This window comes from Siphateles boraxobius, unplaced genomic scaffold (assembly GCF_051911475.1).
Source record: "Siphateles boraxobius isolate OS27281-9 unplaced genomic scaffold, OSU_SipBor_1 66, whole genome shotgun sequence".
In the NCBI taxonomy this organism is placed as follows: Eukaryota; Metazoa; Chordata; class Actinopteri; order Cypriniformes; family Leuciscidae; genus Siphateles; species Siphateles boraxobius.
Window position 1 is genome coordinate 4362104 of NW_027509193.1, and position 16285 is coordinate 4378388.

The 16285-nt window shown below is 38.1% G+C and overlaps 2 protein-coding genes across 3 annotated transcripts; both read left to right on the forward strand.

The window, feature by feature from the left end:
* Positions 1–828: 828 nt before the first annotated feature.
* On the forward strand, positions 829–5238 carry LOC143722389 (GTPase IMAP family member 7). The gene is made up of 2 exons (XM_077213796.1): positions 829–952; positions 4106–5238. Exons 1-2 carry the CDS (start codon positions 937–939, stop codon positions 5128–5130), a joined length of 1041 nt encoding a protein of 346 aa, XP_077069911.1. The 5' UTR covers positions 829–936; the 3' UTR covers positions 5131–5238.
* A 1611-nt stretch (positions 5239–6849) lies between these two features.
* LOC143721394 (GTPase IMAP family member 7) lies at positions 6850–15459 on the forward strand. Of its 2 annotated transcripts, none has more exons than XM_077211697.1 (4): positions 6850–7364; positions 12653–12696; positions 13578–13685; positions 13760–15459. In XM_077211697.1, the coding sequence occupies exons 3-4, from the start codon at positions 13625–13627 to the stop codon at positions 14746–14748; spliced, it is 1050 nt and encodes a 349-aa protein (XP_077067812.1). In that variant the 5' UTR covers positions 6850–7364; positions 12653–12696; positions 13578–13624; the 3' UTR covers positions 14749–15459. The 2 variants fall into 2 exon arrangements, with proteins under 2 accessions (XP_077067812.1, XP_077067813.1); XM_077211698.1 differs by lacking the exon at positions 6850–7364 and adding an exon at positions 10727–10920.
* The last annotated feature ends 826 nt before the right edge of the window (positions 15460–16285 follow it).

Sequence of the window (16285 nt, forward strand, 5' to 3'; positions counted from 1 at the left end):
AAATGATAATCAAAAACAGTTATTTTCTGTGAAATTGGGATTTTTTTTACAGTGTATTTAGATTGTACATTTAAGAATTATGTAATAAGCTGTACATTCATCTCTTAGCCATGGTCAGTTATGTTCAGAGGATATTTTGATCAATACACATTCATAGTATTAATAGGTCGTATAAAATATAAAGGAACATGAACCCTTAGTGTCAGGCATCACCCAATATCATAATCTTTAAAAGGACAGGCAATCAAAAACCACAGAGAGGACTACAAACACAGATTTCATTTACAGCAGCAAGCATAAAACCAACCAAACAAACAAAAATTATTTGACCTAGTTTTGTATAATTACTCCGTCATAGTGTTGGTGCACATAATTTATACCAACTATTAAACCAAACACGTGACCAATCAACTTGTCTTGTGCTGATTGCTTGTGTTTGTTAACCTAATTTATACATATTTTGGTATACTGTTGTTAGTTGAAAACATTTTTGTTGTTCAAAAAGGACAGAACAGTTAGTGTTTAAGATTATAAGATACTTGCATTTCATACAATACAAAAATCTTAGATACACACAAAAAACTATAACAAGCATAAATCATATATAAACAAAATGTATTTTCTGTCAGTCAAAACTGTGATTCCTATGCCATATGACGCAACTCATGCAGTCAAAATCGAAGTCATGTGTTTGTGTGGGGTGGTGTGGGGTGGGGTGGGGTGTTTTGGGCAAGTGCATGAGTGAATTCAATTCCCCATGTCTCCAGGCCTTATTCCATCCAGTAGAGCTTGTCCATTAACAACAGAGATGAGAAAACGAATGTAATATGCCATCTGACTAATATTATTTTTTAAAAACTAAGAAAGAAGCTCTTTGCATCAAGAACAATAAAAACGTACCATCAAAAACAGTAAAACAAAGCAGCCTCTGGAAACATGCCTAAAAGAGCAGGTAAGTTTGAAATTACTTCACAACATAGAGCGGCTAATCTTTGTAAAAAAGAAGTGTGCTTAAATGTATATATAACAGTACTTGCAGATTATGTAATATTATTTAAAGAGTGTGTACATTCATGTGTTTCTTTATGCAATTAAGAACACTTTTAAAAACTGAACTGTGTAAATATGTCAAATTTAAAATCACTTTTTAACATTTTGTCATGCTTTAGAAAAGTGCACTTATTTTGATGTGTTGATTAACATACTAAAGCACATGAAAAGTAGTTGATTATAATTTTAACTGTAGCGTGTTGTTTGATATTACATGTGTAGGTAATATATTTTAAATGTACTAATTTGCAACTTAATATTTATGTATAATACATAAACATAAAAATTTTCAATGTAAATGACATGAATGTATATTTTAGTTTACCATTCATGCTTGTCAGTACATTTAGTATAACTTTAACCATATTTCAACGACAATAGAAGTAATTATGAAATGATAGAAGTAATTATGGAATTACATATAAAGATGTTAGATGTAAAAGTCAGTGGGTTCAACTAACGGCATTTCATATACATTTATAATACTTTTAATTTAATTGTAAATAACATGCAATTAATTATTAATCTGAAAACATTGAATAATCAATCATTTTATTTAAAGTATATTATTTCTGTAATAAGTTCTGCTTTAAAAAGTATGTTAATCTTTACTTTTTTTCACAAGGGTATTTCTGACTAATGCATCTCTAGATACGTATGAATTTTGAACACATGCAATGCATATTTTTATTTTTTATTTTTTATTTTTTAATCAAGAAGTCTAATTTACAACTAGTGTTATATTATTACAAAATATACATGTATAACAAAACAGAAAAATATAATTAAAAAATGAGTATTATAAAATACTCAACTTGTTGGTAACATCACTGTAAAATAATATAAGCTACATCTTAATCTTAAAGGAATAGTTTAAAAAATATATAAATTCTGTCATTAATTATTCGCCCTCATATATTGTTCCAAATCAGAATTATTTTCTTTCTTCTATGGAACACAAAGGAAGATGTTTCATGCTGCTCCACACCTTGAAAAAGTTTCAAATAGGACAAATAAAATACCCATAAGAGTCTACAGAAAAGTCTACAGATAATTTGGTTTATTGACAAAATAATCACAGAAATGTACAGAATAGATTCCCCTCAACTGCAGCTCTCAAATGTCATTCTGCATATTTGAACTGGAGTGTTGTTTACTGTTATTGCCAAATAGTTGGAGTCAAACCCTTTTTTAAATATTGCTCTGGGGGTGTCAGGCATTGCAGAAGTAAATCCAAAAGAAGAAATGCACGACGCAGAATGAACAATAAACACAGAATAGAATAATCCAGGAAGGGCGATACAAAAACACAACGAACATAACTTGAACGCGAGACAAGAACAGAGGAGAACACAGGACTTAAATACACAGAGGATTATGATTAACAGACTGGAGAACAGGTAAGGATTAATAAATAAATAAAAACGGCGGAGCCTTCGTGACAAGCGTCCGAGGTGGAGCCAGGGTGAAGGCGAAGCCTGACAAAGCCGAAGAAGTGGAGGGACGAAGCGTATTTGAAGACCTGCAAGTCAGTGGCGCAGACAGTGCGATGTCTTACCAAGACAGAGCTGGAGGGATGCAGGAGCCCAGTGGTGCAGCAAGGACGATGGTCTCTGGTGGAGCCGATTGGAGGGAGGAGCCAAGGCGGGCCGACAGGTCGACGGGCCAGGTGAAGTTACTGAATCGACGGCTGGAGATCCTTTTGACTAGGAAGAGCTGGAGACTGGAAGACCTGAGGCAAATCCTCACAGTTCAGTGGTGTCAGGGAAGGAGCCGAAGGATTGAAGGCAAACAGCCAAGGCGGGTCAGAAGAACTGGCTGACTTTGGAAGAGGAGGTGGGAGAGGGAGGCTGGTTGGGATCTCTGGAGACATAGGAGTCTTGGAGCTGGGCGGGACCAGTGGTGACAGGAGACTTCGGAGATGATCCTCTTCCAAATCCTCATACTAATTTACAGAGGCAAGCTGCAATCACGTTCAGCAGCGGGAGTGTGGACGGGGCTTTCCTCCATCCCCTCCTACTCCGCTAGCTCTCCCACTAGGACGGACTGTGTTGCCAGCTCACACACCTTGTTAGACTTCTCATTGGGCTCGGGCCCTGTGGCGATGGTCGCTCAGTCCATTCTTCTGGCTCATTCATATTGGCAGGCTCTGACTCCACGTCTGCGATGGGCTCAGGCGTTCGCTCCGTGCGGAGTGAGTTAAGTGGATGGCTGGGCTTTGGATCTGGAGTGGAGCTGATGTCGTCCTCAGTGGGGCAGATGAATTCTAATCAGTTATTCACCAACACCCTCTCCACAAACTCTTAAAAATTCTCTCGAGGACCAACACCAGGCAGGCATACCTTAAACTGCTAATTTAGGCTGGTAAAAAACAAAACACACACGGGTCAGTCGGGGAAGGTGGTAAGACACACTAGGTCTAGAAAGTCACTGGTATGGTCCTCGAGATTCTTGTTTCCTTACTCTAGACAGAGCAGCTTGAAGGCCAGCAAGTCCATATTTTAAATCCTTATTTCCCTCTCGTGTTCTGTCAGGCATTGTAGTAGTAAATCCAAAAGGAGAAATGCACAACACAGAATGAACAATAAACAGTATTTAATAATCCAGGAAGCGATAATCCAAACATAACTTTAACACGAGACAAAGAACAGAGAACACAGGGTTAAAATACACAGAGGATGATGATTAACAGAATGGAGAACAGGTGAGGATTAATCAAACACCATAGTAACAAACGAGAACTCAAGACAGTGACAAAGCAAAGAAACTAAACAAGCCAATGAAAATAAACATGAACGTGATAGGGGAAAGATTTTCAGTGAATAATAACTTAAATTACAGCCTGACTTCAGAAGAAAACTTGGAATATAGCGCACAAGACTTATGTACAAACTTTTATGGTGTTTGCATCGATCTTGACATGGTGTTTTTGAGTTCCACTGGGGGACAAAATACAGCAAATGGTTTTGTGACAATATGAGGGTGAGTTAATAATGACATCATTTTTATTTTCAGCTATTCCTTGTGCTCAAATCACTGTTTTATTTTCTCCTAGGGTTTGGTGATGTGGAACTAAGGATATTGGTTATCGGGAGCAGTGGTACATCCCAGTTCCTTCTCACCAACTTCATTTTGGGAAGGGAGGAGTTCTCCGGGGATGTTTATGGCATTACCAGCAGCCAGAAAAATGTGGGAGAGTTTATAGGAAGACGGGTTGCAGTAGTCAACGGACCGAACATGTACAACAAAGACCTGTCCAAGTCCAAAATGAGGAAAGAGCTGAGAAGATCAATGTGTTTGTCGTCTCCCGGACCTCATGCCGTACTCATCGTATTCGACCTGGAGAAGATCTCCCCTAATGACATGAAGACTCCCAAGCTGGTTACGAATAAATTTGGGGAGAATGTTCTAAATTACACAATGGTCCTCTTGGTTTACGATGGGCATCTGAGAGGCAGAGAGCTTAACGACAAGGTCATGCGAACCGACTGGCACCTGCAGGAACTTGTGGAGCAGTGCAACGGCCGCTATCATGTCTTCAGTAAGAACTGGAGGAACCACGCCGGGAAAAGGGAGCTCCTACATAAGATCGAGCGGATGCTGCAGGCAATGGGTGGACACCATTACATTAACCGATCTTACAAGAGGGCAGAGGACAGCATCAGAACCGAGGAGAGAAAGCTACGCAAGAAGAGACACGCTGAGATCAAGAGGACATGCCGGGAACTGGAGGAGCATTTTCGGGGGGATGAGCTGCGCTGGCAGATGGACAACTACAATGCAAGTGTCGAAGCAGAAATCAGGGACAAGGCCGAACTGCAGAATAGCCGCCTCAGGACTACCCTGGCTGTGGGACTAGGACTGGGGTTTGTAGCTGGAGCAGCCATGGGAATGATCGTGGGCTCTGTGGAAGGGCCGGCTGGAATGGTAGTGGGAGGGGCAGTGGGAGGGGTTGTGGGCGGGTCATCGGGTGCAGCTGCACAGCTGGCCATTCAACACTTAGATGACAGAGTGGGATCACAAACAGCCAACTTTAATGCAGCTTTTATTAACCGCTTCTTTCGGGCACCTCCGGTCTGAATACAGAAAGATTAAGTTGTGTTTTTTTCTTTGAAGTGTGTCTGGAACTGCAAAAATAATCCCTGCATCTAAATATTCCTACTTCCTAACTATATAGTATGCAGATAACATTATGTGAGATGCGTAGCATGTCCGAATTCAATAATGTGAACAGAATTCAGCCATCTGTTCACATTATTTCAGCTTATTTTTAGAATAATTGTTATTAACAGGAGAATTCATGGTGAGAGAAATTTCCACCAATCAGAGAGTCCCGTCAAGCAAAACGCACAAAAAGTTTGCTGGGAACACCCACTTCACGAAGCACCACAAAAGACAGTAGAAGTCTCCCTGCGCTCTCAAAATACATTTTTATTTCAAATTAATGTTTGGAATGTTGTGATTTACCTCATAGCTGGTTGGTCTGGTTTATGGCTTATAACATTTTAATAAAGACTTTTTTTTAAAATCCCAATGCGAAAAAATTAATGGAAAAATACTTCTGGAACCAACGTCACTGAAAATGTGGACGGATACTAACCTACTCTACAGTATGTCAATGTAACAAGACAGCAAGGTCGGAAGTAGCGACAGATCTTTCTTCCGTATTGTGATGTACATCTAAGTGTAACAGATTATAGAAAACAATTGGGATGTGAGCATTGCACTCAAAACTGGAGGCAAATCAACTCAGGCTTGCAGGGATGAGTTTAAGAGGACTAAATGATTGGAAAAGTCCTGCATACGTTTAACTGCAAAAATGGATGAATTTAGAAAATAGAATAGGGTGAATTTTCACTTATTGCCTATACACTGAAAAAGGAGAGACATAAATTATGTTATTACTATTTTAACATAAAAAATATAAGAAAATTAAGAAAATAGACCTTGTAATCATTTAGAGAAAAAATATAGCCTATATTTTAGGTTCAATTATTGCTCTTTAGGATCTGCATCAGTTTTTTTTTATGGTTCTGTATTAATCTCTAGGTGGTTTTTAAAGTACAAATATTACAAATATGACTCTCCAGATAATTCCATTAAAAAAGGGACTTCTCTTGGACAAAAATGTCACCACAACTAAGTCTAGATATACGCAGTAACAGTGCATAGATACTTTAGAGGTCATGTGACTGTATTATGTTGCATTAGGTGTGGTATACTGTATATGTGGAGTCCAATATGACACCACAAGATGTCATTTTGCATTTTTTCTAATTTAATAGAATATTTTTTATTTACATGTTATAACAATTTACTGAAAAGTTGAAATGCACATGTGTTTTGAAGTGTACATGTTCTAGGTTGTCTTTTATGGGTTGTCATGCTTTTGCTTTGCTTTTTGCTGATGATTATGTTACCCAACATTTCTGTTTTTATTAAAGCTATGCCTTGCATCTATAGCTGTATGTTTCAAGAAGTGTGGCAGATATAGGCCTAGCCTGTAAGGCAGTATTTTGAAATACTATTTTGAATCGTAGCCTACAGTTTTTGGTCATTTTTAAAGTTTAATTACCTAAACAAATTAATTAAGCTATTTCACTCAAAGTATTTTTAATGGGTTTGAAAGTAGTTTTATTATTAATATTTTGAAGAAAAATTACAATAGTTCAAACACGGATCTTTTAGAAATCTAGGACATTTCCAACCAAAGTAGCCTACCCCTTAACTATTCTTGCATAGTAGTATTAATTCACTCAAAGTATGGGCTACTAGCTGCGACGATTACGCAATTTGAAAGGTAGCACCCGGAAGTAGACTACTATTGCGAAGTAGGACTTAGGGCTGAGAATCAAGAGTCGATTCCATCAAGTGGAATCGACTCTTCTTTAAGAGCCTAGCTTTTCAGTTAAACAGAGTAAATCATTAGTTTGGCTCTTGTTCGCTAATAGTGATTGGAAGACTATTTAATTTCCGCAAAAGTTCGTTTCAATGAACCAGTTAAAAAAAAATCCAGCGGTTCATATGCAGCATCGCGTAACGTCACTAGAATTGTATGGTAGCCTACTTTCAACATCCTAATATCCTGTGATCAGACACGGGACTTCGATCCTTCGATCTTCGATCTTTTGATCCTTCGGTCTTCGGAAAAGAATCGAAAACAACAGTGAGGAATCGATTCCGATTCCTGGTTTAAACATTTCGGGATCGAACAGATACTACTGCCTATAGGACGTCTTTTCTCCAAACTACTTTGTCGCACTTTTATCAAGCTGTAGCTACTAGGCTACTTTGGTGAAAACCACATGAAATGGGTATGTACAAATTTATAATGTAACTATTTTAGGCCTACAAAAGAAATTATTTGAGAGAATGTCCATGCAAAACCGAAAGTACACTGCATGGGACTGTTCTAACACGAGAAAACACATTTTGAAAACTCCCCACCCCAAATCCTAACCAAGGGGTTTTCAGTGCGTATGTATCCACGCAAAAAAACATTTTGGCGTATAAATGGCACGAGAAATAACAGATTATGTTGGAACTGAGATGAGTTGCAGTGGCGTAACATTGCTTTAAAAAGTGGTCGGGACAGGTGTGTGTTTGGGTGGGTTGCTAATAATGCTAAATCATAAATCAGATGTAGCCTACCTATGAACAATAACATTACGATGTCCAGCCATCGATTTAAATAGTACATTGGTTTAATTTGTCGTTTAATGAGATCTAATATATGTTGTTAGTACTGAATAAAGATCTCAAACCTATGCATATATATAAATGGTCCAGTGATAGAACTTTTGCCAAGCGTGTCAGAGGTTCTGGGTTCTAAACCGCACTCGTATTTTTTTTTTCCTCATTAAAACCGATTATGTTTATCAGTGGTTGTATATCAAGCAGGGACACATTTGAGTGCATTTTATTTTGTGATTTCATCGGAACGAATAGAGAGTCTCCGAAACGGATTAAAGCGCGCGTCCGTGTGAAGACTGTACGCGAGTCACGAGAGAACAGTGTATCTGTACCACTGATCGCAGCGGCAACGAGCACTTTGATCACTTCATTTCAAAAACAAATTACGCCCCTGATGAGTTGTGACGGCTGTTTTCATGAAAAACGTTCGCGCGCTGCCAGCTAGAGTGACGTCTTAATATAATATTTTGAACCCATTATGGCCGCCGGAATAGTAACAATAGCAATTTTCAATTAGTAGCAATTTTTAAAATAAACCTTTAAAAAGCCCTTTTGACTCAATATATTAAAAACGAAAGCAGTGAAGAAAGACAGACAGGCGGTCTAACCAATCAAAAGCTCCATGTCAGGACTACCCCTTTTCCACCAAGGCAGAGCTGGTGCTGGTTCGGAGCCAGAGCCTAGTTTCAATTCGGTTCTTTGGTTTTCCACACGCAAAGCACCAGCTCCGAACCAGGAAAAGTGGTTCTTAAGTAGCACCAAATCATTGCTGGTCTAGAACAGAGCCAAGTAAGAACCACTTGCGTCAGGGGCTGGGGGCGGGGTTACCGTGACCAACAAGACGAATAGAAACTTGTGACCGCCATTTTTAAATAGCAGCTAGTCGAGCTAATAGCAGCTCGATTATAAATATCCGTCTATGTAAGTTACGGCGAGCTGCACAAACGCGTTGGACTCCGATTTTTTTGTAAACCCATGAGCATCCATAGTATTGCAACGTCCGTTATTGTTGATGGCTTGTTCGAGATGCATCGGAGCGGCGCGGACCGATCGGAGCTGCGGGAGTGTTTGGAGAACATACGACTCCTTGTGCTTTTAGATCGCTATCGCAGTGCTTTGATGTCATGCGGAGATCGATCTGCGAGAAGCCGATGCCTCTCGAACAAACCTGGCGTACTGTTTGGCGCTACCGCACTAGCGTTGCTGGGCAACATGAGACGTATACAGTGACGTAAGATCTGGCTCTGTTGTGGCTCTCTAGCCAGTGGAAAGGCAAATCGGTTCTTATTAAGCTCGTCGGTCGAACCCACTCTGAACCAGCTTTGGCTCTGGCTCTGAACCAGCACCCGGTTCTTGTTGGTGGAAAAGGGGTATTTGAGGGTAGTGTTCTGTGACATTTAAATTTCCGACCAGGATTTTTTACCGACCAGGAGACGTCAGCGTTTGGCGTTTCGAAACAGTGAATCATTTTGCGAAGCAATTGGTTAAACTGATTCGAAGCTTTGAAAAGTTTCTCCCATCACAAAACTATATAACAACCCAGCAACAAACAAAACACAGCAAGCAATTTCGAAATCAGTTTAACCAATTGCTTCGCAAAATGATTCACTGTTTCGAAACGCCAAACGCTGACGTCTCCTGGTCGGTACAGTGAGAATGTAACAAAAGCTCAGGCCAAACATGCATAAAAATACCTTTTACAAATACATTGAAAATGTTTCTATCAATTGCTATTAGCTAATCATCTAATAAGATTAAATATCAAGTGTTCAAGTGTTATCAATTTTCAGCACTTGTTTTGTGTGTTCCATTGATGACTCGGCTAAGCAGTCCAATAAGAGATTAACTACCGTTAATCATTTTATTTATACTAATGTCTAATTAAAACTTATACACATTTATAAAACTGATTAGAGATCAGGTAAAACCCATAGACACTTGTACAATGGTGGTTCAAAACCACTGAATTGTTTTATTTTTATTCAAGAAACATGCAAATACAAACGCCTTCTGGAGAACATAACCGTTCAAAAACATTTGTTTGTAAAGTCAGATATCTAAAGGAAGTATTAAGAATCATGTACATGCATGAAGAGGACAAATAAAAGACAAGGACTAAAGAGAATTTTTTTTTATAGGAAAACAATACAAACAAGAGATATTAGATAATCAGAAAAAGAAGAGAGAGAGAAAAACAATCAATAGCCTATATGAGAGAAAGCTGGTTAAACATGACCATCAGAGCCATTACAAAGCAACTGTTCATTTTGTTTCAGGAATCTATCACATTTTTTATTGCTAGTTAAACTAAAAGTCTACCTCAATAAAAAAAAAAAAAAAGCAGGAGTAGCAAGTGTTACATTTCTCTTTATGGATGAACAATTTGCCAAACAAAATAAAAAAAGTTGAAAATTCATTCTTTAGATTTGTTGGAGTCAGTGTAATAAATATGTGACAACAGTCCGTGTGTAACAAATAATATCTTTCAAATTAAAAGATTTTGCATATAGGGGTTTTATGTATATAAGTTATAATATATGTTATATTAGTTAAGTTAAATATAAGTTCTAAAACTTCTGAACCAATTTACTAGAATAGAATGTATTAATGTTTCAATGTGACCACAAAACACACAAGTACTAATGTCAACAACATCTTTGGTCTTGTTGGGGATAACATATTTATGGGGCAACAAACATGCTCTCCTCCAGTTTTTTAAGACAAGGCAGCCCAATGGGATCTGCCTCTTCACTTCAGAATTACAATTTCCTAATAATTTACTCACTCCCATGTCATTCAAGATGTTTATGTCTTTCTTTCTTTCGAAAAGAAATTAAGGTTTTTGAGGAAAACATTCCAGGATTTTTCTCCATGGACTTCAACAGGGTGCAATGGGTTGAAGGTTTGCATTTGCACAAATGCATTTGTGGTTAAAAAGACATGTTTATTTATTTTTTTAGAAAATGACAGATCATTTCTCTAGATAAGACTCTTATTCCTCGGATGGGGTCGTGTAGAGCCCTTTGAAGCTGCATTGAAACTACAATTTGGACCCTCAACCCCCTGGACCCCATTAAAGTCCACTATTATGGAGAAAAATCCTGGAATGTTTTTCTCAAAAAACAATTTCTTTTCGACTGAAGAAAGAAAGACATGAACATCTTGGATGACATGGGGGTGAGTAAATTATCAGGAAATTTTAATTCTGAAGTGAACTGCTCCTTTAAATTAATTAAATAGTAGAAATATGGTTTTTAATTGTTTAGAAAAAAAAGTCTCAAAATAATACACATTAAATTCAGAAGTGTAAAGTTTGTTATAAAAGCTTGTGATACAATTAGAAGTTACGTTAGGAACAGTGCACCTGACACCATTAATATTTAGAGCTGTCAATTAACTTTTCCTGCAATTCCTCTTCTCCACTCAAAGTAACTGGAGTTAGTCTCTCCTTACTCTAGCCATTTGGCTTTTGATCTAATAAAATCCAATAATTTTGATCTTGCCAAATCCAAATAAGCTTTGTTAATTTGTCAATTTAATTTCCTCAAAAGCAATTCTTCAGAGTCATTGTATCTGTAACGTGGCAGGTTGGAACATAGAAGGAAGCAGGATCCAAATGCAGCAGTAGTACTTTTATTAAATAAACTAAAGACTAGACAAACTCAAAAACTCAGACATAGAGAACGCCACAACCAACCTCTAACAACATCATGAACCCACAAACACTGTAACAAGACACAGGGTTTAAATACAGAGACTAACAAGCTAAACAAGATAACAAGAGGGCGTGGTTAATCAGAAACACCTGGGGATGCTAAAAAACTAGAAAAACTACAAGGACTACAAAACATGACACAGAACAGGAAATAACTAAAGTTCACACAAGACAAGGGAAACACAGACAGGAATCATTACAGTATCAATGGCAGAAACTTTATGAAACATCTCTTCATATTTGCCCGAAAGCTCACAAATAGCTTTACAGTCATTACTTTTTATACATTCTCATTTTGATTTCTTTGATAGATGTTTTAAGGGAGTTTCAGGCACAGGGGTAGTAAGGAGATCTGGGTGTGAATCGAACCAGTTATGTTCCTCAACATTATCTGATAAATTCAATTCCACTGCTATCGTTCCCATCAGTGTTTTAAACAGGCTCCGTAGTTGACATAGGCGCATATGCTGTCTCACTGGAAGTTTGTATATTTTTCCTTCTACCCATAGATAAATTGGCGCAAGGAAGGTAATGTGAAGAGAGCATTCATTTACACGTTCATAAATAGCAAATGTCTAAACTACAATGGTTATATAATCATCCTATTTAAACATTTCCTGATGAGACGTTCAAAAACGTGTCCACCGCCATCTTTGCCTCGTAATACATTGAAATTTCGAAACAGTTATGACGTAACGAAGGCTGAAATCACGTGACTTTGGCAGTTTGATATATGCCCCTCCGAACCACTGATTCGAAACAAAACATTCATAAAGGTTTGAAGCTTAATGAAGCAGTGTTTCGAAAGCACCCATCACTAGTAAGCCCATTTATTTTATGGAAGCTGTGTTGGTTTACACACACACACACACACACACACACACACACACACACACACACACACACACACACACACACACACACACACACACACACACACACACACACACACACACACACACACACACACACACACACACACATATAATTTTGTTTTACATATTTTACAAATATCAAGTAGAACATTAGTTTTCCATTCAGAACATACCACCTGAATCCTAATCTATGCTTCTACTGTATCCTAAATACACAGCGCTGGCGTATATAAATAGGTGATGGTGGGAAGTGGGAAATAAACACACCTAAACCTAATACAATTGCATCTGTATGCTTAATATTTGTTGCTTGTTTCAGTGGGATGCTGCTGGGTTTGTGTGCCATGGAAATGACCTTCAGAGGTAAGTTTCAGTGTCAAACTTCTTTCTTTTTTAAAAATAAAAGTTATTATATTAATATTCTACATGCTTTGGAATGGTTGTTACTTTTATATCTTGTGTTGTTGTAAAGCAGCGGTAAGCATAAACTTAAAAACTTAAATTCTGTCATCATTTACTCACACTCATGTTGTTTCCATATATGACTTTCTTTCTTCTGCATAACACAAAAGAAGATATTCTGAAGAATGTTGGTTACAAGATAGTGTTATTTTAGTGCAATTCAGATAGTATTGTAGTTTGTATTAATATTTTGACTTAGAAGATCTTGACCAAAAATTGATGCACCTCTTGATGGAAATAAATGTTGTGATGTTATTTCCATCAAGAGGTGCATACATTTTTGGTAAAGATCTTGTATGACAATGCAAGAGTCCAGTACTCTGTAAAGTCTCCTCCAGCACATCCCAAACACTTTCAATTAATTTAAGCTCTGGACTCAGACGAGCCGATTCATGTGTGAAAATGATTTGCTTTTCAAGAGCAATTGTGCTCTTTCACAATTTGAGCCTGATGAATCTGGAGCCTGATGAACCTTGACATTCTTACATGGTTGTTTAAGAAATGAAAAGCTACACACTCCATCAATTAGGGCTAGAAGAACTGTTCCCAAACATATAACATGCTAGAAACATAATAATCACTACAATAATGATCCAATCATAGACTCTTAAGCATGTGCCTAAATTTTAATTTAAATCCAAACAGATTTTTTTTTAATTACTGATATATAGTTTATATTTCAGCAACTAGCTGATAATTTCTTCTTTTGTGGTTAGTTATTTTAGTTAATTTATCTATATATAAATATTATTTGTCTTTAAAAATGTCTGTTTCTTTAATAGAATAGATTATCCTGAATTCTTCAACCCCTGTCAGTGCTACTCTTAAAATGGCAGCAGTCCAAAGGAAACCACGGAGAAGAGCGAGCATAGACGGTGATAGACCTAAAAGTGAGTTGACAAACAAATTAGAACTACGGTTTATATGATAAATAATGAAAAATATTTTTAACTTCATCTCACAGTGAACAGTGAAACACCATTGAGGATGCTGGTCTTTGGCATCTCAAGTCGTGATCAGATCTCACTGACACACTCTGTGTTGGGGCCAGATGTCTTTACGGCAGATGAAGTCAATATTTCAGCTACCAAGAAAAGCTCAGGGGTTGTGCAGGAGAGAAAAATAACCCTGGTCAACACACCAAATCTTCAGGACAACGACTTGCCGGACAGTGTGCTTCACAAGGAGCTCAGGAAGGCGATTTGTTTCTCTTCTCCAGGTCCTCATGCTGTAGTGATTGTTCTAGACCCTTTTAATTTGACCTCTGACACTATGAACATACTGAAGCCTGTGGTGCACTACTTTGGAGATCGTGTCTTGAAGCACACATTGATTGTTTTATACCATGAGAGAGGTCTGACAACTCTGTCCATAGAGGATGAGGTTAAGAAGAACAAGAGCTTTAGAGAGCTTGCTGAGAAATGTGCCCAGAACTACCTCTTCTTCAATGAAGAAATAAACCGGACTGAGGGCAGCCAGACGCATGCATTGTTTGCCAAGGTCGATGAAATGGTCTCAGAGCATGGCATGTTTTCAAACCTGGAATTTAAGGATGCAGAAAAAAGAATTCAGAAAGAGGAGCATTTCCTCAGGAAAACAAAGGAGAAAGAGATCAGGGAGACATTGAAGGTGCTGGAGAACGAACATTCAGGGGAGGCACTTCTCAATCAGGTTATGAAATATGAAGAAAAGGTACAGTTGGAGTCCAGAGAGAAAGCAGAACTGGCTGTTGCAGACAAGCTTGGCTTCACGGTCAGAGTTGTTGATTACGCAGTTGCAGTTGGAAAAGGAGCATTTGTAGGTGCACTTCTTGGATTTGCGATAGGATATGATGGTATGGCAGTAGGCGCTGCTATCGGTGCTGCTCTAGGTGGTGTACTTGGAGGGGCAGCTAATGCAGCATGGAGCTACATTTACAATTCCTTCGCAGATGCACACAAAGGGACTGCATAGTGCACAGAGTCAGTCTCTGACACCGCTGGATCTTCTACAGACTGTATAGGGCTTTTCACACTGGGCTTAACCCTGGGTTATCGTCATTCTAAACCCCGCTTTTAACTCTGGTACAGGAGCGCTTCACTTGTGATTTAGAAGCAGGGTTGGCACCAAATTATACCTGGAGTTATAAAACCCTACTTCGGAGCAGGATTAAAGGGGAAAGTCTTACAATGGTTCACGTCATACCTTAAAAACAGGCCATTTTCTGTATCGTTGGGTAGGTTTTACTCCTCTTCAGCTCCTATTATTAGTGGTATACCTCAGGGCTCCATTCTGGGCCCACTTCTCTTTAACATATGAATGCGTCCGCTGGGGAATATTATTAGAAGCCACAATGTCTTGTTTCATTTATATGCTGATGATACCCAGTTGTATATACCGTTGAAAGCTGGAGATTACATTCAACCGTTGTTGGACTGTCTTGATGATGTTAAGAAATAAACAAATAACTTGCTCCAGCGTAATGAGGACAAAACAGAAATAATTGTTATGGGTCCCCCGAGATTGAGAGACGGTCTCATTAATGAACTTGGCAATCATTCCCCCTCAATTTCTTCCCATGTCTGGAACCTTGGTATCATCCTGGACTCAGAGTTATGCTTAAGCAAATTAATTCGGTTGTTAAGAATTTTTTTTTATTAATTAAAGATTTTTCAAAAATTGAAATCATTTTTGTCTTTCCAAGATTTGGAGAAGGTTATTCATGCTTTTATCACAAGATTATTGTAATTCATTGTACTTGGGTCTTTCTCTGTCATCTCTTGCTTGCTTCCAGATGGTTAAAAATGCAGCTGCAAGGCTGTTGACCAGGGCAAAGAAATAGGACCGTCACCCCTGATTTGGCATCGCTCCAATGGCGCCTGGCCAATTTTAGGATCCAGTTTAAAATGATGTTGTTTGTTTTTAAAGTTTTTCAAGCTCCTTATCTCAAAGATCTTCTTATTCCACATTCAGATCTTCAAATAAGTTTCTTTTGTATGTCCTTCCATCCCGTCTAAAAACGAAATGTGTTAAAGCTTTCTCCGTATAGCTGCCCCTCGCTTATGGAATCAACTGCCATTGGATATCCGCCTTGCACCTTCTATTATCATTTTTAAAATCTCATCTCTTCTTATGACCAACGCTTAGGAGTCACAACCACAGAAATCACCACGACTGGTCATCTTTCGTCTGGGACATCAGAAAATCGTACAATGTGTAGTGAGCATTAGAAAGTCACAGAAACACAGCGCATTGTATAAACAGTAGTAATTACATTATTTGAGGATAAAAATGTCAATTGTGACAGAAAGCATGTCAATTGGAGTGAAGGAGAGACCCTTTCATTCTTATCTTTATAGTCTGAACAGATCATTCGGTATAAACTTGACAGTATACAGTCGTCAATATGAAAAATGAGGATATGCAACAATGCTAGAGGCTTTATGACCAGTCAGTGACACTGACACCGCAAGTATGCAAATAAAAACTTTAACCCAGGGTTTAGAAATGT

What these genes read in the sequence shown, in the direction of transcription:
- LOC143721394 (XM_077211697.1), top strand. Translation starts at nt 13,625, where the DNA reads ATGGCAGCAGTCCAAAGGAAACCACGGAGAAGAGCGAGCATAGACGGT. An exon ending in AGACGGTGATAGACCTAAAA is followed by an intron (nt 13,686 to 13,759) that starts GTGAGTTGACAA and finishes TTCATCTCACAG; the next exon opens with TGAACAGTGAAACACCATTG.